Source organism: Hyaena hyaena, unplaced genomic scaffold, assembly GCF_003009895.1.
Source record: "Hyaena hyaena isolate Hyena2069 unplaced genomic scaffold, ASM300989v1 scaffold_41, whole genome shotgun sequence".
NCBI classification, from domain to species: Eukaryota; Metazoa; Chordata; class Mammalia; order Carnivora; family Hyaenidae; genus Hyaena; species Hyaena hyaena.
Window position 1 is genome coordinate 1,512,685 of NW_024080673.1, and position 20,879 is coordinate 1,533,563.

Sequence of the window (20,879 nt, forward strand, 5' to 3'; positions counted from 1 at the left end):
GTGAGCACAGAGTCCAACACAGGGCGCAAATTCACATGCCACGAAATCATGACCTGAGCTGAAACCAAGAGTTGAACGCTTAGCCAATTGAGCCACCCAGATGCCCCAAGCCTCTTGTATTTCTTAACTTATAGAGAAAAAAAGCAGATGGACTGATTGTTAGGTGTAGATCTCTTTCTGATACTATACTCATTTCAAAAGGCTACAGTATTACAAAGCACAGTAAAATCAGTATTAATATAAAGAGTAAAGTCCCATAATTCAAATGATATATTAAAAATCCCACCTTATAGGATCTTCACAGGCACCAAATGGTAGCTTGCCAAACTCCAGGCCTCCAACTTCTCCTCCTACAAGGGCATCTATATCTAAACAAAAAAAATAATTTTCCATTATTGAACAGAAAATTTAAGAAATAAGTATTTAATTTAGCTAAGTTAACTCTTTGGGAGATCACAGATTTAAATGTGCCTGTATAAAGAGCACATACGTAAAGTTAGAGAACAGTCTAGTTAAAGACTTCCCCCTAGACTGTTATCATAAAAGTACACCTTCAATTCCTATTTATACAGTGCTTCATTCAAGCCATGCATTCTACATTTCACCCTTTTGAAATATTTCTTAAATACTGCTTGAGAGAACATTAATCTGGTAATTTTTTTTTTATTTTTTAAGAATGTGATTAATATCATCTATAAGAATTAAAATTGAAGTATAAAAAATTTAATCACCAACTTATATTCATCAGTTTTGTTGTCAATAATTTCTATAGAGCAAATTAGTTATCATTAATAAATTTTTATTTCAGTTGATAGTACATGGAAAAACTTGGAGTTTATCAAAGAATTTCCTTTCTGTTCTGAACAGTATCTGAGATGAGAGGAGAATTTAGAGGGTAAATCACTCCCCTTAGCTCCACCCCTCCTAAAGAAGTAATAAACACTTCTAAAAGACATCAAAAGGACTTACTTCTCTTTGAAATAATTCAGATGGCTGTTTTTCATTATTTGCACTATACTGGGAATTCCTCAAATTAAAGTCTATTGTTGAGTTATGAATATTCCCCAGATTTGCTAAAATCATGTTTGACGATTACTTATAACCTAACTAAATTAATAATTAAATAGGGCTCAATTACTTGATTCAGTAAATTTTCAAGTTAATTTCATTCCATTTTTCCAGCTAACAAATACTTATTATAGTAATAAAGATTACAATGACTAGCTTTATTACAAGATGTGAATTTTTAAGATCTTCACAATGTATAATAAGCATACTTTGTAAATAAGCTAAAAATTATGTACCGTAACTGTACAATAGTTTTAATTCAATTAAACTCAGAAGCAACACTATGGAATGAAAGGATCATGGAATTTGGAGTTTGACCAATGTTTGAAAACAAACTATCACTTGTGACCCTGGACCAGTTACCTATCTTCTCTAAGTTACATATGTTCTCCAAGAAAGATAATACCTGTCTCATAGATAAACAATAATTACATGAAATAATATGTAAAATGCCAAGTACAACATCTGGTCTGTATTACATGTTCAAATCCTTTCCTTCCCTTCATAGAAGAAAATATTAAAAATTTATATGGCCTTCAATTCACTGAGGAATAAGATAAATATTTTAATTCCTCATTTAAAAAACTAGCAAGAAACATTAACAAAGGCCGTACTGGCAATCAAAATTATCAAGCTAACATTCTGGCTCATGGGCTTTCTCTTAGATCATCAACAGACTATACCATCTTGGGAAATATTTAAAATTGACTTATTGGGGCGCCTGGGTGGCTTAGTCGGTTAAGCGTCCGACTTTTGCTTGGGTCATGATCTCGCGGTCCGTGGGTTCGAGCCCCGCGTCGGGCTCTGTGCTGACTGCCAGCTCAGAGCCTGGAGCCTGTTTCAGTCTGTGACTCCCTCTCTCTCTGACCCTCCCCTGCTCACGCTGTCTCTCTCTCTCTCTCTCTCCTGGAAATAAATAAAACATTAAAAAAAATAAAAAAAATAAAATAAAATAAAATTGACTTATTAATAATAGAGCAGCCTTTGAAAAAAGGAAAGGGAAGGCAGGAATTGAAGCTTTCACCTAGAAAGTGACTATAAATTGCCTAGAAGGTATTGTTTTCTGGGAACAAAAATTACCAAAACAAACATTTGTGTCTTTCTTCTAATTTAACTCTCAGTTTAGCTTTTATTTCACTTTGCTGTAGTTTAGATGTAGTTCTTTCATTATCACATTAGAGTTTCAAATTATTCTGTAGTACATAAATAAGATACTAGCAGATATATAAATACCAAAGTCTAGGGTATACTACATTAATTCTAATATCATCCTAAGACTGCCAACTTTCCATCCTATAAATAATCAATTACTTGGAACAAAAATAAACAGTAAAGAATATTGTTGTATTCTAATTTGTTTTTCTCAGCGGGGGTGGGGGTGGGGGAGTAGACTGGAAAATGCTTTCAGGCTGGTAAAATCCGCATAATTATTTATAAGTTTGTTATTAAATTTCTTGTTACATACAATTGAATATAATTACACTTATACATGAGAGAAACACCTAGGAACCAAATCCTCAATTAGGCTATATGTCCACCAGGGTGAACTTTTCTAGAACTTAGGTAATGTCTTGTTTGTACATGCAACCCAGACAACAACCTGGCCTATAATAACTAGCTAATAATTAATGATTACTAAATGAATCAGTCTACCAGTATATACCAACTTATGGCAAACTTGGTAAATGATTTTAATTACATCAAATTCGACTTGGAAATCTCCAAAGATAGTGGAGAAGTAGGGAGCTCCGTCCATCTCACTCACCCCCATTTCTCAAATAGAGAAGGCCTGAAGCCACAGGAACCCTTACAGAATGGCAGAGTTTGGGAGGAAGAGGAGACAGAGTCCACTGAGAAAGGCGGGAAAAAAAAAAAACCTTATAGGGCTACCTCAAAAAAAAACAAGTCAAGTACACATGGTAGAGAGTCCAAATACCAACATGAGTAGGGAAATAAAATAACCAAAGTCTCAACAAAAGAGACCAAGAGACACCATTCAAAGAACACTTCTTGAACAGACAAGTTTCTTTAATACAGCAGTACTCGAAGGTACAGTGTGCATAACAAGCTTTTAAAACTAATAAGAGACACAGCATCCCTCCTCATCAGGGAAATACAAATCAAAACCACACTGAGATACCACCTCACGCCAGTCAGAGTGGCTAAAATGAGCAAAGCAGAGAACTCTAGATGCTGGCGAGGATGTGGAGAAACGGGCACCCTCCTGCACTGTTGGTGGGAATGGAAACTGGTACAGCCCCTCTGGAAAACAGTGTGGAGGTTCCTCAGGAAACTAACAATAGAACTCCCTTATGACCCAGCAATAGCACTGCTAGGAATTTACCCAAGGGATACAGAAATGCTGAGGCATAGGAGCACATGTACCCCAATGTTCATAGCAGCACTCTCCACAATAGCTAAAACATGGAAAGAGCCTAAGTGTCCATCAACAGATGAATGGATCAAGAAGATGTGGTTTATCTATACCATGGAATACTACATGGCAATGAGAAACAATGAAATCTGGCCATGTGTAGCAACATGGATGGACCTTGAGGGTGTTATGCTGAGCGAAATAAGTCAGGCAGAGAAGGACAAATACCATATGTTTGCACGTATAGGAGGATTAGGAGGAACTTGACGGAGCAACAAGGGGGAGAAGAAGGGCGGAAATGGTGGGGGAAAGGGAGAGAGGCAAACCATGAGAGACTCTTGAATGCTGACAAAAACTGAGGACTGATGGATGTGGGGGGGAGGGGGGGAGGGGCATGAAGGAGGGCACTTTGGGGATGAGCACTGAGTGTTATGTAAAAACTAATTTGACAATAAACTATTTGTAAAAAAAAAAAAAAAAAACTAATAAGAGACAAAAGCTAGCCAAAATGATGAAACGGAAGAACTCTCCTCCAAAGAAATTCCAGGAAGAAATGACAGCTAAAGAACTGCTCAAAACAGATATAAGCAACATAACTGAAAAAGAATTTAGAACAATAGTCATAAAATTAATCACTGGGCTTGAAAAAGGCATGGAAAACATCTGAGAAACTATTGCTAAAACATCTATGGAGCTTAAAAATAGTTGTGATGAATTAAAAAATGCTATAAATGAGCTGCACAATAAAATGGAGGTGTCCAATGCACAAATTGAAAGGTAGAGAGGAAAACAGGTGAGTTAGAAGACATACAAAAAGAGGAAACCGAGAAAAAAAGAGATTAACTGATCCAGGAACACGAAAGGAGAGTTAAAGAGCTGAGTGATACAATCAAACAGAACAATATCCATATCATAGGAATTCCAGAAGAGGAGGAAAGAGGGAAAGGCAATGAAGGAGTCCTTGAACAAATTACAGCTGAGAACTTCCCCATCTGGGGAAGGAAACAGACACTGAAATCAAAGAGGCACAGAGAACTCCCCTCAGACGTAACTTGAATCGATCTTCTGCACGACATATCATAGTGAAACAGGCAAAATTAAGGACAAAGAGAGAATTCTGAAAGAAGCTAGGGATAAAAGGGCCCTAATATAAAAAGGGAAACCTATCAGGGTGGTTACAGACTTATCTACTGAAACTTGGCACGCCAGAAAGGACTGGCAAGATCTTCAATGTGATGAACAGAAAAAATATGCAGCCAAGAAATCCCTATCCAGCAAGCCTATCATTCAGAATAGAAGGAGAGATAAAAGTTCTTCGCAAATACACAAAAATTGAAAGAATGTGTCACCACTAAACCAACCCTACAAGAAATCCTGACGGGGACACTATGAGGGAAATGTGGCAAGGAACATGAGGTACCAGAGACACCACCACAAGCATGAATCCTACAGAGAACACAATGACACTAAACCCATATTTTTCAATAAGAACACTGAATGTAAATGGACTAAATGCTCCAATCTAAAGACACAGGTTAGCAAATGCATAAAAAAACAAAATCCATCTATTTGCTATCTCCAAGAAACTCATTTTAGACCTGAGTACACACTCAGATTGAAAGTAAGGGGACGGAGAAATATCTATCATGCTACAGGAAGTCAAAAAAGAGCTGGAGTAGCTATACTTATATCAGACAAACTGGACTTGAAGGTAAAGACAGTAACAAGGGATGAAGAAGGGCATTATATAATAATTACAGGGTCTATCCATCAGGAAGAGCTAACAATTATGAACATCTATGCACCAAATACAGAAGCATCTAAATACATAAAATAGTTAATCACAAACAGAATCAATCTTATGGACAAGAATGTGCTAATAGAAGGGACTTTAATACTCCACTTACAGCAATGGATAGATAACTAGACAGAAAAAAAATCACTAAAGAAACAATGGACTTGAATGACACATTGGACCAGATGACCTGACAGATATATTTAGAACTCTACATCCTGAGGCCATGGAACTCACTTTCTTCTCAAGTGCACATGGCACATACTCCAAGAAAGATCACATAATGGGACATAAAGCAGCCATCAATAAAAATAAAAGAACAGAGATCATACAATGCACAATTTCAAATCACAATGCTATGAAACTTGAAATCAACCACAGGAAGAAGTCTGGAAAACCTCCAAAAACATGAAGGTTAAAGAACACCCCACTAAAGAACGAATGGGCCAATCAGGAAATTAGACAAGAAATTTAAAAACATATGGACTAACGAAAATGAAAATACAACAATTCAAACTCTATGGGATGCAGCAAAGGCAGTCCTAAAAGAAAAGTACATTGCACTCCAGGCCTATTTCAAGAAATGAGAAAAAGCGCAAGTACAAAATCAAACAACACACCTAAAGGAACTAGAAGGAGAGCAACAAGAGCACCCCAAACCCAGTAGAAGAGAAATAATAAAAATCAGGGCAGAAATAAACAATATAAAATCCAAAAAAAAAACAGTTTAACAGATCAATGAAACCAAGAGTTGGTTTTTTGAAAAAATAAACAAAATTGACAAACCTGTAGCCAGGCTTCTCAAAAAGAAAAGAGAGAGCACCCAAATAGACAAAATCATGTATGAAAATGGACTTATTACAATGAACCCCTCAGAAATACAAGCAATTAACAATAGAACTCCCCTATGACCCAGCAATAGCACTGCTAGGAATTTACCCAAGGGATACAGGAGTGCTGACCCAGGAGCACATGTACCCCAATGTTCATAGCAGCACTCTCAACAATAGCCAAGACATGGAAAGAGCCTAAATGTCCATCAATGGACGAATGGATCAAGAAGATGTGGTTTATCTATACCATGGGATACTACATGGCAATGAGAAAGAATGATATCTGGCCATGTGTAGCAACATGGATGGAACTTGAGGGTGTTATGCTGGGCGAAATAAGTCTGGCAGAGAAGGACAGAAACCATATGTTTGCACGTATAGGTGGATTAGGAGGAACTTAACAGAGGACTGTGGGGGAGGAGAAGGGGAAAAATAGTTGGGGAGAGGGAGGGAGGCAAACCATGAGAGACTCTTGAATACTGAGAACAAACTGAGGGCTGATGGGGGTGGGGGAGAGGGGAAGGGGGGGTGATGAGCATGGGGAAGGGCACTTATTGGGATGAGCACTGGGTGTTATATGTAAACCAACTAGACAATACACTAAAAAAAATAATTCCATCAAATCCAAGTTACATATTCTAGAGCTCTTTATAAATATATGTGTATATACCCATTTTTTTTCTTTTCTGCTTTTCTTATTTAGCACTCCTCTTCAAACCCTACTTTCCATAAGGTTCTCAGCTTATGAGGGTGGCTTCTGTTATTATATTCTAAAAACAGACACTTTAATCATTCACTACATACTAATTTGCAGCACATGATGTTCCACAGCAGGGGGATGCTTTATAAATAATATTAGCTTTCAAAGACAGATTGTCACATATAGAGTAATGCTGTATCTAGAGCAAACTTCAGAGCTTTTTTTAAGAGAAAAAAATTATAAAGGCAATGAAATCACCAATACTACATTTAGAATGAATTATAAATATTTCCAATTTAAAACACTTGAAATCTACAGTTAAGTAAGTTTAATTTCTGAATATATTTTCTTCTCTATTTATACTCAGTAAGTTAAATATAGCTCCAAATTATCTCACCTGGAGGTTGCTGAGGCCAAAAGTACTGCTGCCAATCCTGAAGTACATAGGTAAAGCGAATAGCAATACTAACTGGAGGCAAAGGAGTTAAAGGACATCCCTAGGAAATAAATGCAAAGACAACATTCTGTAGCTTTAAAGAAAGTGTAAAAACAATGCCAGAGAGCAAATTACATTAACAACAAGTTGTCTGGGGTGCTTGGGTGGCTCAGTCAGTTAAGAGTCCAGCTCAGGTCAGGCTCAGGTCATGAATTCACAGTTCCTGAGATCTAACCCTACGTTAGGCCTGCCTGGGATTCTCTCTCCTTTTCTCTATGCTCCTTCCCCAATGTATGCACAGTCTCTCTCAAAATAAGTAAATAAACTTAAAAAAATGAAGCTGTTTAAACTACCTGGAAACAAAATAAATGCTCCTTCAAAATATTTTTAACAATTTTAATTATACAAATATAATTCCTTACTATTCTGTTCAGCAATAATGAATGTGGAACAAAATGTCATACCTTATTTTTTTTTTTTTTACAGTAAGGCAAAACTATTACAAAGAATAAGACCAGGATTGAGGAAATGATGTCTTTTCTTTCTTTCAAACAAAAATAAACTCAAATTAAAGCCAGTCTCGAATATTTAACCAGAATTTTTAGACTAACACAAATGGCCATTCATGCAAAATTGTTTATATTGATCAGTTAAAAATTTAGATTGATCTTTGCATTCATTAAAAATCATAAAAGTTAGGAGCGCCTGGGTGGCTCAGTCGGTTAAGTATCTGACTTTAGCTCAGGTCATGATCTCATAGCTTATGGGTTCAAGCTCCGCATCAGGTTCTGTGCTGACAGCCCAGAGCCTGAAACCTGCTTCAAATTTTATGTCTCCGTCTCTCTCTGCTCTTCCCCATCTCATATTCTGTCTCTGTCTCAAAAATAAACAAACATTGGGGCGCCTGGGTGGCTTAGTCGGTTAAGCGTCCGACTTTCGCTTAGGTCATGATCTCGCAGTTCGTGGGTTTGAGCCCCGCGTCAGGCTCTGTGCGGACTGCCAGCTCAGAGCCTGGAGCCTCTTTCAGTCTGTGACTCCCTCTCTCTCTGACCCTCCCCTGCTCACGCTGTCTCTCTCTCTCTCCTAGAAATAAATAATTTTAAAAAATAAATAAATAAATAAACAAACATTAAAAAAAACTTTTTCTAAATCATGAAAATTAATATCATCCAAACATCCTATGAGCTCAGCTTCCCTTAATAATGGTTAACCTACATTAATGTGGACTAGGACTCAAATATACACAGGAATCACCTAGGGAACATGTGAAAACATAGATTCATGGGAATTTTGCATATTTAACCAGTTACCTGGGGTTGCTGATATTGCTAATCAGGAAGAATTTAGCTCAACAACATCTATCAATGTCACTAGCAGCTCTAACAATACAAACTCGATTTAAAGTTACAATATAAGGTGGCTGCCCAAAAAAAGATTATTTACTTTTGGGCTGCTGTATCCTACAAACACAAGTAAGATTTGGGCTGGTAAGAATAATAATAAACTTTTTAGTCAAGTCGAGATATTAAATGAGTGTTCACCAGTAATAAGGTACAAATAGTCTAGAAACCACAACAAAGTTGCCTTGACACATAACCTCTGCTCCAGTTCCATAGCAACATAGATAAATATAGAGAGATAACCGGAAAGAAATAGCTAGGATCAAATATGACATAAATATCTTTGTGAGCCCTAGAAAATAAGGTACAGAAAATCCAAAGTTTCAAGGTAGATGCCTCCTGAGTTCCAGGTGTGGAAGTAGACAGTGACAGCCTAGGATTACAGACTGCATTATGTGGAACCACAAGTTCAACTATACCCAGAGTGAGCGCACTGCAAGACTCTGCTTAAGGCAGACACTGGGGCAGAGCATACCTGCTTGGTACAGTAGAGTTGTTGGAAGTTCTGGGCTGGGGAGAGTTACCATGCGAGGGTGAAGGGTCAGGAACCACTCTCATAACCTGAGCAAGTAATCCAGTGATTCCAGGACCAGGTATGCAATATTCCTAATATCACCCCAGAGCAAGAGGCTCCAAACACCATTTTAAAACCCAATTCTGAAATTTTCTACAGATAGGGAGCAATCACAAAATTACAGAACTGCAAGAGAGGATGGGAGAGAAAGTTTAAAATTTTAAATATAACTTTCACTGTAAATGCACCTGGAAAGAAAATTTCCATAAAACATGAAGTAGTTCTAAGAGACAAATTCCAAATCAACCATAAAGAATATAAAACCATGAAATATAAAGAACATCTGGGGGTGCCTAGATAGCTCAATCAGTTAAGTGTCTGACTTCAGCCCAGGTCATGATCTCCTGGTTTGTGAGTTCGAGTCCCATATCAGGCTCTGTGCTGACAGCTCAGAGCCTGGAGCCTGCTTCAGATTCTGTGTCTCCCTCTCTCTGAAATTCCCCTGCTCACAATCTCTCTCTCTCTGTTTTTCAAAAATAAATAAATATTAAAAGAAAACATTTTTAAACAGTTCCCAATCTTTGTTTTGCCAGTCATGATACTGACTTTTTTAAGAGTGTAGGACAGTAACTTTGCAAAATATGGCTCATTTTGGAAATAGGAGATGGCTGTGGACCCTTCGATAGCTCAGCTGGTAGAGTGGAGGACTGTAGACTGGAAATAGGAGATGGCTCCCTGATGTTGTGACTTATGTTACACATTTTAGGCAGGAATGCAACATAGGTGGTAATATATCCTATTCAAGGTATCATACTAAGAAAGAGATACCTGATATCAGTTTGTTAAAAAGTATGATCACTTCAATGAGACAGATGTAACTTAAGCACTTAAGGGGTTATTTCTCTAAGTAGAGGACCCAATCTACCATTTAATCATCTGGTTTTGCTCTTTAACAGCTCCTCAACTTAAGCCCCAATTTGCTTTCCCCCGAGTAATACAAGCAAGTCTTCCATATCTCTGTGTTAGTGTTTTTACAGAACACCAAGGATGTAGTAAGTACATGCCAATTACCCTTACTGCTCTGTCATAAAACATAAGCCAGATTCATTTTAAAAATCAAATAAAATGAATATTTGCAGGGAGAGGCAATTTAGAATCCAGTGTTGAGACCTCAAGGAGCTCACAGTCTAAGTCTCAAACATACTTATCTGAAGAGGATGGCAATAGGTGATCCTTGAACATAAGTCTGAACTGTGTAGGTCTGCTTATAGATGAGGTTTTTACAGTTTAGTACTATAAATGTATTTTCTCTTCCTTACAATTATCTTTAAAAACATTTTTTTAAACATTTATTTATTTTTGAGAGACAGAGACAGAGAGAGAGAGCACAAAAGGGGGAAGGGCAGAGAGAGGAGACACAGAATACAAAGCAGGTTCCAGGCTCCGAGATGTCAGCACAGAGCCTGATGCGGGGCTCAAACCCACAAACTGTGAGATCACGACCTGAGCCAAAGTAAGACACTTAACCAACTGAGCCACCCGGGTGACCCCTTATAATTTTCTTAATAACATTTCCTTTTCTCCAGCTTACTTTATTGTAAGAATATGATATATAATACACATAATACACAAAATATGTGTTAAGTGTTTATGTTACTGGTGAGGCTTCTAGTCAACAGCAGGATGTTAGTAATTAAGTTTGGGGGAGTCAAAGTTATAAGTGGATTTTTGACTGGCACGTGGGAAGTGGGGTGTCAGGGCCCCAACTCCCACAATGTTCAAGGGTCAACTGTATTACTATTAGAGGAGAAGGAGCAGAAAGAGATAACACAGTAAATAAATGTTAACAAACAACAAAATTACTTTGATTAGCTGTTCTTTATCATTAGTACAATAAAAATCTAATTGGATACTGTTTCTTTAAACATACATAGTAATTTATGTAATCAATTATATCTATTCCAAGTAATTACACTGTTAGTGTTACAGAAAAATTTTTCTACAAACCCAAAAAAATGACCAAACTGCTTCTTCTATCTGGATCCCAGATAAGAATGATAATATCAGTGCAAACTCACAATCTTTGATTTGAAGATATCCAGCAGTCCTGATAAATGAGTGTACTGATTTGGCACTTTCCGAAGATGAACCATTTCAAAATCAGTTCGGACACCATGACCCTGACATTCACCTACATACATTCTTCGCCATTTGTGATGAATCTGCACAAAGAGTGGCACCTGGCTGTAGGACAAAATTCAATAGGAATAGACTTTAGGTTCATTAAACACTGAGTAATTGCTACATCTAAAAAATTTCCCATCATATTATTTTAATCTCAAATATTTAAAAACACTAAGCAAGAATCACTCATCAGACTTATATTTATAACAGAGACACTATTAGTTCCTTTTCTCCTCATACTGATAACTATTAGTTCCTTTCTCATACTAATAAGCTGAAAAAACTATCATCTAGAGGCACTTTGAGTTAGAAAATTGTTTTAAAATAGCTGAAAGTCAAAACAGACAAAATGAAAATTTTCTTGAATAAAAGCAACCAAATTAGATAGGGAAATTGAAGGACTCCATAAAAATCTGCTTTTTGTTCCTTTTCCTGTTTCTATTCTTGCTAGGACCTGCACCTCCACTTTACACACGCTTCAGAATGCAAACCCTTGTAAGAAACAAGAAGTTAATGATTTCTCTAGAACAGGTAACATCTAAGGAAGGACTAGGTGAGAATGACCAAAGCTATCATATGCATATTCCAGACCACCAGCACTGACATCGCCATGCCAAGGACCCCTGGCTCCAAGAACTAACACCTGGGCCCTCCTCTTTATTCTAACCAGTTCCTGGATGCCATAGAGGAGAGGATATGTACACCAGACCACTATCCTCAATAAAAATCCCCAGACCCCAAGCAAAGACAAGACTCCCTCCTATCCTGAGTCTCCTAGACACTCTGTCTGTACTTGCACTGTCTCTATGCCTTTAATAATCTCTGCTTTCATTTCCTGCTGACTCGTATTTGATTTCTATCCTGCACACAGCCAAGGATCCTCCTGGTTGGTCTTGAGGGAGCTTCTGTGGGGTCAGGCCTGTCGGTATCACTATATTAGCCTATCAAAGGCAAAACAAAATTTGATTCACAGGTATGAAAATACAAATTAAACCAACAATAGTGAAATAGTTTTTACTTTATCATTTGAAAATATAGCCAATACTCATTATTCAGATTTGCACCTTCGCAAATAAGCCTATTCCCTAAAATTTATTTGTACCCCAAAATCAATACTCTTGGCACTTTAAGTCATTTGCAGACATGCACGGAGCAGCAAAAAATTTGAGTCACCTGACATGGGCATTTTCAGGTGAGGCTGAATGAGGCAATGCTATGTTCTCAAGTTTTAAAATTAGATTTTGTAACAGAATTTAAATAAACATTTGGAAGTAAAACAAAAACAATACAATTTACTCTTAATTTCAAATATTTGTTGAATATTTCAGTTAAGTTTCCCTTTAGAAATGCAATCACTCAACATTTTGAGTTTGTCCTTCCCTAAGATATTCCAATATAGTAACTCACAAGCGGGAATCCTAATGATTTTTTGAAAAATCTAATACTTAATAACCATTTTCCTTCATAAATTATAATTAAAAATAGTTTAACTCATTGTCTACATTTTTCAAAATGTCCACCTACCAGCCAGTGTTTCCCAAAGCAATAGACACAGAACTCAGAAGAAGATTGCACTTAGATTCACTGAGAACTGCATCATGGTTTGCAGCAGGGGCAATCACCACAAACTCCCGCAATCCATACCTTTAAAAAAAAAAAAAAAAAGAAAAGAAAAAAAAAGAATCACTGCCATTAAACAGGGAAAATTTCAGAATACAAAAATCCATTACTTTAAAAAACTTGAAAAAATCTCCCTGAAGTTTAGCAAGTCACATCTGAACTACAGGTGTTTCTCTCTTTTTTAATAGCAATGGACAAAAACACTTATTTCCTTCATTTAGCAAAACACTTCTGTTATATTTCCTCTCTATTCTTGACAAGTTAAAAGCAGTTTGCTGAAATCACAAGCAAAAAAGAACATTAACAGTTTTGCCTTAAAAGTTTCCAAGACTTAAAGGTTGTTTTAATTAACTGATAACATTAAGTCCATTGGTGTGGAAAGATAAAAGTTTGATAAATTCCCTAAATGGTAGGGAATCAGCCATCATGTATTTGTGCTTTCTAAATGTGAGGACATGGTTTACTTAAGTATCTTAATTAAAGAATTCTTGTATTCTTTTATTCAATAACATATATTAGATAGGAGTTACAAAATATCAGAGAATCACCTACTCTTGCTACACTATCCTGCATGAAAAATTAAAACTTCTCATTTAGTTGTCAAGTCCTTTATACAAATTTGTGGTTAAACTTTACAAAAATATAAGATCAAGTTAGTGATGCTGCCCACTGAAAACTTCTATTCACTCAATTTATTTTTATTTAATGACTATTTTTATTATTTTTTGAGTTTATTTATTTGAGAGAGAAAGCAAGTAGGGGAGGAGCAGAGAGAGAGAGGTAGATAGAGTATCACAAGCAGGCTCCACACTGACAGTGTGAAGCCTGATGTAGGCCTCGAACCCACGAACCATGAGATCATGACCTTAGCGGAAGTTGGATGCTTAACCAACTGAGCCACCCAGGCACCCCTTTTAATGACTTCTTAAAAATAATTTATGAAAGGGATTATTCATTTGCCTAATTTATTTTAACTCTGGACATGTAGAGTTGTGAATGCTTATTTTTATGAACATTCTCAAGAAATCCCCCAGTGATAAAGATTAAAAAATAAAAACAATCCAACCCATAATCTGTTTATTGTTTGGATGACAAAAATTCATTTAATCTTCTTACCTTGCCTCCACCCTCCTACCCCTGAAATCAAAAGTAGTTATGCAGGAGCAATATTCAATATCTGAAAGAACCTAGAGCTGTGACTTCTAAGCTCTAAAGGTCTTTAAAAATATACTCTGCTCTTTTTTTAATGTGAACATTTTTTCCCATGCCATCACCCATACTGTGAAATCAGTCAACAGTTCTTGGTTATTCTAGAAATAGTCTGTCCATGTACTCACCATACCCTCAAATAAGATTATACTAAATACGCTTTCTTTATCTCCTTTTCAAATGCTAATCCCCTACTGATCAGTACTCTGTCTCCAGTTTTATTTGGTTGCAACAATACTACCAGCATTTATTTCTACAATTCTAACTGTGGGCTAACCTCTCATAAGTGCTGGATAAAAGAACAACTGTATCTTTAACACTGATAGCTGCTGCCTAACTATGTTCTCCCGTTACACAGACACACACACACACACACAGTTCCAGTATAAACTCCCAATAACAATAAATAAGCCAAAGTGAACTGCTTCCTGTATATCTGCAATAAAATCAACTGTGTCCTCTCTGTCTTTGTTTCCTCTAACAGGAATGTTTCCCCTCATTTTATCAATATCTACTGATACTTTTTTGAAGAGTTAACCTCAAATACCATCCTGTCATTCCATTAAATACGTTCTCTACCCTGAATTCTGTGTGCAGAATGTATCCAACTCTTCAACGGCTCCCATACATACAGTAGCTCCCTATTAAATTTCTGACTAATCCATCACTTGCCTTGAACAAGGACTGCAATCTTGGCCTAGTTCACGTGCAGGTTTTCTCGTCCATTCTCACTCAAGTCTGCTATTCTTAGATGGCAGAGCCACAGGTTTTTGCCCTCCACCTAGAATCAAGTCTGCCCATCCACTAACAGAACTTGTGGTTTTCATGACCAAACTGGAAAGCCAGTTTTCACCAAGAAAGACTGGGGAGAAGAGGGCAGTAATAGCAATAGTCACAGGCAAAAGGGCCAGAAGATACACCTTTCTTAACTGAACCTCTAGTAGTTTTTGAAAAATATATGCTTCTCAATTTGTTGTCTGCCTTTGTGCAATTGCCAGTACCCTAAAATGGTTTCCAATTTTTCTTCCTTCCTTCCTTCCTTTCCTTCCTTCCTTTCTCTCTCTCTGTCTCCTTCCTTCCTTCTTTTCTTTTGCAGAGGAGGAACTGTCAACTTATGTCATGTTGCTGTTACCAGAAATCTTCAGAACATTTTAGCTTTTGAAAGAATAAGAATATTTTATGGGTCCTTAGAGCTATTCTAAAATACCATTCTCCCAAAACTATCAGGTCCTTTTACACATACCTTGCTATAGCCAGCAAAAAAAAAAAAAAAAGGTATAAAAATCACAAAAATAAATATATTTTAAAAGCCATCGGGGCGCCTGGGTGGCTTAGTAGGTTAAGTGTCCGACTTTCACTTGGGTCATGATCTCACGGTTTGTGGGTTCAAGCCCCGCGTCGGGCTCTGTGCTGACTGCCAGTTCAGAGCCTGGAGCCTGTCTCAGTCTGTGACTCCCTCTCTCTCTGACCCTCCCCTGCTCACGCTGTCTCTCTCTCTCTCTCTCTCCTAAAAATAAATAAAACATTAAAAAAAAAAGCCATAATTATTCAACTACACAACTTAGAAGATTGTAGGCTATTTCTTTAAGTTGTTGCTGCTATTCCCTTAAAGTGTGGTTGAAGCTGAAGGTTGTCCAAAGACTAGACGAGACAAAGGCAAAACCACAAACACTAAATTTATCATGAATTAAACCCAGCTGTACTTCCTGTGTATTTTTCAAGCTTGGTAGAGCCTCCCAGGCAAATAGCATTTATGCTCTTACTTTTTGTATTGTTGCATTGTTCTCATGCTGTTGCTATAACAAATTACACAAAATCAGTGGCTTAAAACATATTTATTATCTTACAGTTCTATAGGTCAGAAGTCTGACAAAAGTCTCACCACACACCAAAATCGACTTGTCAGCAAGACTGTGTTCCTTTTGGAAGCTCTAAGGGAGAATTCATTCCTTACCCCTCCCAGTTTCTAGAGGCTCCCCTCATTCCTTAGCTCCTGGCTGCCTTCCTCAAATCAAGCAATAGCAGGCCAAGCTCTCATATTACACTACTCAGACACTGACTCTCTTCTGCCTTTTTCCCACCTTTAAGAACGCCTGTGATTTCACTGGGACCACCCTGATAATCCAAGACAAATCTCCCAATCTTGAAGTCAGTTAATTAGCAATCCTAATTTTGTCTACTCCCTTGATCCCTTCTTGCCATGTAACCTATATTCATAGGCTTTAAAAAGTAGACATCTTTAGGACATAGGAGGTTCAGTATCCTGCCTACCATTCCTTCTTATTAAAACCTCTACTCAGTAAAGACCTCATAAATTTACATTTGGGCATAAATGTCTCCTAGCTTAACATCTATATCATTTTCAGGGCTCCTTATTTTATAAGGAGTAACAATAAAGGAAATAAACCTCTACTGATGATTTTAGAAATCAGTCATTAGAGGGGCACCTGGATGGCTCAGTCAGTTAAGTGTCCAACTTTGGCTCAGGTCACGATCTCACGGTTCGTGGGTTCAAGCCCCATGTCAGGCTCTGTGTTGACAGCTCAGAGCCTGGAGCCTGCCTCAGATTCTGTGTCTCCTCCTCTCTTTGCCCCTCCCATGCCCATGTTCTGTCTCTCTCTGTCTCTCAAAAATAAACAAACATTTTAAAATATTTAAAAAAAAAGAAATCAGCCATTAGAAAATAAAGAATAAGTGTATAAGGAGATATAGTATATATATATAGAATATATATACTATAGTATATAAGGAGATATAGTATATAGAAAATAATACGTATATAAGGAGATAGAAGTGTCCAACAGACCACATCATTAAGATCATTAGACAACAAAAATTGATCATGCCCACATAACTTTTAAAGACCAGTTTTATAAAATACCCTTAAAAAAGTTAAACAGGCTTAGAGCTAATCTGACAAGTGCTTGATATAAAAATTGAAACTGCAAGATTTCAAAACAGATGTAGACAGGTAAACTATCAAAAGTAAGCAATTGCCATAAATGCCAAAATTCTACTTTCTAAAGTTTGATTTGAAAATATAAGTTAATAACACATTAGTTTAATCTCATTCTGACAGGGTCACCTATGCTAACTGTATATCTATACAATGTATAAATGAGTATTTTCTGAACAGTCTTCACATTTTCAATGTCAGTGTTTCAGTATTAACTTCAGCTTAATTTTTTAAAAAGGAAATGTTTATAGGTGAATACTTCAGTGTATGTCATTCTTCAGATGGTAAGAAACATGATAACTAAGTAACAGCCCTGAAAAGTGTAGAATTTTAATTTTTAACTATAATTTTAAAATTCTATTAAGAAAACAAGTATAAGAACATTATAAAATTTTAAGATGCCCAATTCACATTAGGCCCAAAATACACAGATATCTTCTCATCTTTTAGCATTATCAACCCTCTGCTGCTATACTTGCAGGTTTTAAATTTTAATTTAAGCATTATCATCTCTACTATTGCTCTTGTTCTGACTTGAATGTCTTTTTAACCAACTTTACCTGGCTTATTCTCACTGTCCATCAGGATTCAAGTGAGGTAATGCCTCTTCTGAAAACAATTTCCCAACTTGATCTGGATTAAAAAGAACCACCTCCTGTGAGTCTGAAGCAAGCCCTGTGCTGCCTTCCATGAGAACATTAATCAATAATGCTGCCACTGTTCCCTTACCTGGCCTCCTACTAATCCCAAAGTTTAATAAACTAAGGATCATATTGTATCCTTGGTATCTTGGTATCTCAGCATCTGGCTCACAGAAAATGTTTAAAAGGATTTTTAAAAAATCCCTTTAACATGGCTAATTTTCAAATAATTCTCAAAAGTTTGATTGCTGGCCTTCTAATCTTTAAGAAAGATCAAATTTTTTTAAATGGAAGCAACATGGCACACTGGCAAGACAGAGACCTTCCTCTTCCCCCAAAACACACTTAAATACTTATAAAATGCAACAATGTTTAAAAATTCACAGCTGAACTTCACGGGTGACTGGGTGGCTCAGTTGGTTAAGCATCTGAGTTCAGCTCAGGTCATGATCTTGCCATTCCCAAATTCAAGCTCCACGAGCCCCATGAGCCCTGAGTTGGGCTCTGTACTGACAGCTCAGAGCCTGAAGTCTGTTTCAGATTCTGTGTCTCCCTCTCTCCTTTCCCCACTCACACACTCTCTCCCTCAAAAATAAACATTAAAAAAAATTTTTTAATGCATAGATGAACTTCAAAGGGGAAAAAAGGAGATAAAAAGGATGACAGAAATAAAGAGGGAACTGAAAGGCGGAAGTAAGCATATAAGGTGACTCTGAGGAAGCCCAGGGGATTACAAACTCTGGATTATAGGCCCTAATAGCTAGGAACTAGGGATTGGGATTTTATAGGATAAGCCTTTTAGCTGCTAAAAGCCTGTTGGTATGACTCACAAAGATGTCATCAAAACTGACCATGGTCTGACAGATTCAAGAAACTGGGAATTGTAGAAGAAAAGTCTGTGTACATCTGCGAATACCATGTATTTTAGCCTAGTAGTGATAATGTGAATCATATAACTCAAACTGAGTAGGTATACCCAGTCCAGGGGAGGTAGTCTCTGGCATGTATCCAGGCGAGGCTATGTCTAAGAACACCCCAGCCTCATAATAAATATGAATAAAGTAAGGCCTGGAAACCATAATTCTAGAAGCGCATCAGTCAGGTATTACCATCCACCATGTCCTTGCTTGTAAACCACTAGGAGTAGAAAGCAGTCTATCTCTTCAATGATGCCATCAATCTCTCCACAAACCAGCTTCCTTCCATAACCTAAAGATTTATTCAAGCCCTGTATGTACACAGCTTCCTATCAACCCAAATCAGCACAGAAATGGTAATGTTCTGAATGGTCCCTCAGGGATATGGGTGTATATACGAGGCAAGGAACTGGCACCGAGACTTCTGCTTAAAGCCCACAACCTAGAAGGGACCACCACTTCAATGAGATGAAAACTCCCCATTCGTTTTCATGGCAAATTCTACCAAACATTCAAATATAACATCAATTTTACACAATCTCTTGCAGAAAACAGAACAAAATAGTTCCCAACTCATGTTATAATGCTTGATATCAGCATTTCCCTGATATCAAGATAAAATATAGTAGTTCCTCCTTATCAACGGGCGATATATGCCAAGACTTCTACTGGATGCCTGAGACCACGGATAGTACCAAACTGTACAATGTTTTTTTCCTATATATACATATGACAAATTTATAAATGAGGCAAGGTAAGAGATTAGGAACAATAATAATAGAAGAGAACAATTATAATATACTGTAATAAAGTTTTGTGAATGTTCTCTCTCTCTCTAAATATCGTATTGTATCATACTCGCTCTTCTTGGGATGGGAAATGATAAAATGCCTACATAATGAGATCAACTGAGATGAATGATACAGGCACTAAGACACAGCACTAGGCTACTACTGACCTTCTGATATATCAGAAGACCATTTGCTTCTGACTGCAGGTGACCTGGGGGAGCTGAGGTCATGGAAAGCAAAATTGCAGGATGTGGATGGTGGGAGAACTACTGTATGTGATAACTACAAACCAATATTCCTCATTAATACAGACATTAAAGTCCTCGACAAAATAACAGCATAACAAATCTGGCAACACATGTAAGCACAAACACAAATTATACCACAAAAAAGTGTGATTTATCTTGGGAACATATAGTTAGATATCCAAAAATCAATCAAGGTAATCATCATATTAAAAATCTAAAGAAACAGATGATCATGTCAATTTAAGCATAAAAAGCATTTGACAAAATTCAACCTCCATTCATGATAAAAACTCAGCAAACTAGGAATAGAACAGAATTTTCTCAACCTGATAAAGAGCATCCATGAAAAATCTACGGCTAACAGTACTCTTAATGGTAAAGGACTAAATATTTTCCCTCTGAGATCAGGAACATGGCAAAAATGTCGACTCTCACCACTCCTATTCAATATTTTAATGGAAATCTTATCCAGTTTAAAAAGGCAAGACATAGGCAGCTCTTTCTGCCAACAGGTCCTGTCCCTATGTCTAATAAAATCACCTTTTGCACAAAATTAAATAAATAAATAAATAAATAAATAAATAGGCAAGAAAAACAGGGATTGGAAAGGAAGAAATAGAACTATCCCTGTTTCACAGATGTGACTATTTACCCAGAAATCCCAAAAGACACTACAGAACTCCTCCTAGAACTTATAAATGGATTTAGTAAAGTCATGGAATACAAAATGAATGCACAAAAAGCATATTCCTATATACTAGCAGCAAAGAACTGGAAAAAAAAATTTTTTTTTTTTAAATTTTTTTTTCCTTTTTCTTTCTAGGAGAGAGAGAGAGAGAGAGAGAGTGCGTGAGCAGGGGAGGGTCAGAGAGAGAGGGAGTCACAGACTGAAACAGGCTCCAGGCTCTGAGCTGGCAGTCAGCACAGAGCCCGACACGGGGCTCGAACCCACGAACCGAGAGATCATGACCTAAGAGAAAGTAGGACGCTTAACCGACTAAGCCACCCAGACGCCCCAAAAAATTTTTAATAATACCATAACAATAGCATGTAAGAAAAAAAGCAATAATTAGGTATAAATCTGATAAAACAGGGAGAGGGAGCTAAGATGGCAGAGTAATAGGAGGACCCTATGCTTGCCTCTTCCCTTCAACACAGATATATATAAAATCATTCTGAACAACCAGAAAATC

At 37.0% G+C, this 20,879-nt stretch overlaps 1 protein-coding gene across 3 annotated transcripts in view; it reads right to left on the minus strand.

The window, feature by feature from the left end:
- The window catches only part of RAB3GAP1 (RAB3 GTPase activating protein catalytic subunit 1), a 115,177-nt gene that overhangs the window by 51,164 nt on the left and 43,134 nt on the right, over window positions 1-20,879 (minus strand). For all 3 annotated transcript variants that reach the window (XM_039229944.1, XM_039229943.1, XM_039229945.1), the window contains exons 6-9: window positions 12,829-12,948; window positions 11,199-11,364; window positions 7,168-7,267; window positions 287-368 (exon numbers count right to left, since the gene is read on the minus strand). In XM_039229944.1, coding sequence (XP_039085875.1) covers window positions 287-368; window positions 7,168-7,267; window positions 11,199-11,364; window positions 12,829-12,948 — 468 coding nt within the window. The remainder of the gene's footprint in view (window positions 1-286; window positions 369-7,167; window positions 7,268-11,198; window positions 11,365-12,828; window positions 12,949-20,879) is intronic.